Source organism: Rhagoletis zephyria, unplaced genomic scaffold, assembly GCF_001687245.7.
Source record: "Rhagoletis zephyria isolate East Lansing unplaced genomic scaffold, Rhagoletis_zephyria_1.1 Rzeph_scaffold_13580, whole genome shotgun sequence".
NCBI lineage: Eukaryota > Metazoa > Arthropoda > Insecta > Diptera > Tephritidae > Rhagoletis > Rhagoletis zephyria.
In genome coordinates, this window is record NW_016170651.1 from 333 (window position 1) to 1,585 (window position 1,253).

At 41.3% G+C, this 1,253-nt stretch overlaps 1 protein-coding gene across 1 annotated transcript; it reads right to left on the minus strand.

The window, feature by feature from the left end:
* Nucleotides 1-445: 445 nt before the first annotated feature.
* LOC108378201 (collagen alpha chain CG42342-like) lies at nt 446-1,252 on the minus strand (the record flags this gene model as incomplete). Its single annotated transcript, XM_017634492.1, has 4 exons — nt 446-490; nt 573-668; nt 770-838; nt 905-1,252. Coding segments are annotated over 4 exons (558 nt in total), but the record flags the coding sequence as incomplete, so codon positions are not given.
* Nucleotide 1,253: the final 1 nt, after the last annotated feature.

Genomic DNA, 1,253 nt, shown 5'->3' on the forward strand with positions numbered 1-1,253 from the left:
CCTAATTTCTTACCAGTGGCCTCCCTGCAGCAATAGATAGCCACATATATACATACATATGTATGCCTTCGTGACTATTTCCAGAGGGCAGAAAAGGTATGTATATTTATATGTAGATATAAGCCTGATAAAAATATCACAATGTAAAATCATTCTCTCATTTCGTTGGTCAAGATTTTTTTGACGTTTGCAATCATTTTACAATCATATAAAATTGAAAATAAAAAATGAAACTGTTCACAATTGTTGTTATTTTAGAATAAAAATGAGATTGCCTGTGTGAGTTTCATTTTAAAATAATATTGCTGGCAAACATCAGACTGCCTGACAATGGTTTTACCTTGTAATGTTTTTATCATATGTACATGTATGTGTATAAAGGAAGATAAAAAGATAGCTCGGTAACAATGATCTTTTTAATTCTTAATGACTGATTTAGACTTACCGGTAAACCCATTGGTCCCTGGTCACCTTTTTGGCCTTTCTCTCCCTGAAAGTGTTACAATATTTATGTCAAAAATATATGTATATCACTAATCAGTTAAATTGTCTCTTCAGTTTGATAAACTTACCGTATCACCTTTGCGACCATCCATGCCGCGCTCTCCATGCTTGCCTGGTTGACCAGGAGGACCCATTGGACCGGGTGGTCCTGGTGGACCATAAAGCTAATTAAAAGTAAAGAACAAAAATATATTTTACATATTTCTGCATGTGTCTAAGGCTTTAAATAAATATACATATGTAAATATGTACTAAAGAAACTTACATATTCAATGGTGGGCATATGGGGCTGATCTGACATTCCATCATCTTGTCGCCGACGCATTTTTCTATACTTCTAGTTTAAATTATGAGATCAGAATGTTTTCAATGAAATCCAAAATCAGTAATGTATACTCACTGAATCACCGCGATCGCCTTTGTCACCCTTCACACCCGGATAACCAGGTGGACCCGGCAGTCCAGGTGGACCCATTAGACCGGGTGGTCCAATATCGCCTCGATCACCTTTCTCACCAGGGGGACCTTGGTAACCAGGTAGGCCAGGTGGCCCCTCAATGCCTGGCTCACCAGGTAGCCCATCCAAACCACGTGGACCCAACGAACCTGGCTCTCCGGGTTCGCCCGCATCGCCTTTAGCACCGTCACGTCCGTCGCGACCATCCTTACCGGGCATGCCGGGCGGACCGGGTGGACCGCGCAACAGTTGTACTGGTGGATCATCGTAGTCTTCATCCTTAGCGCCACCA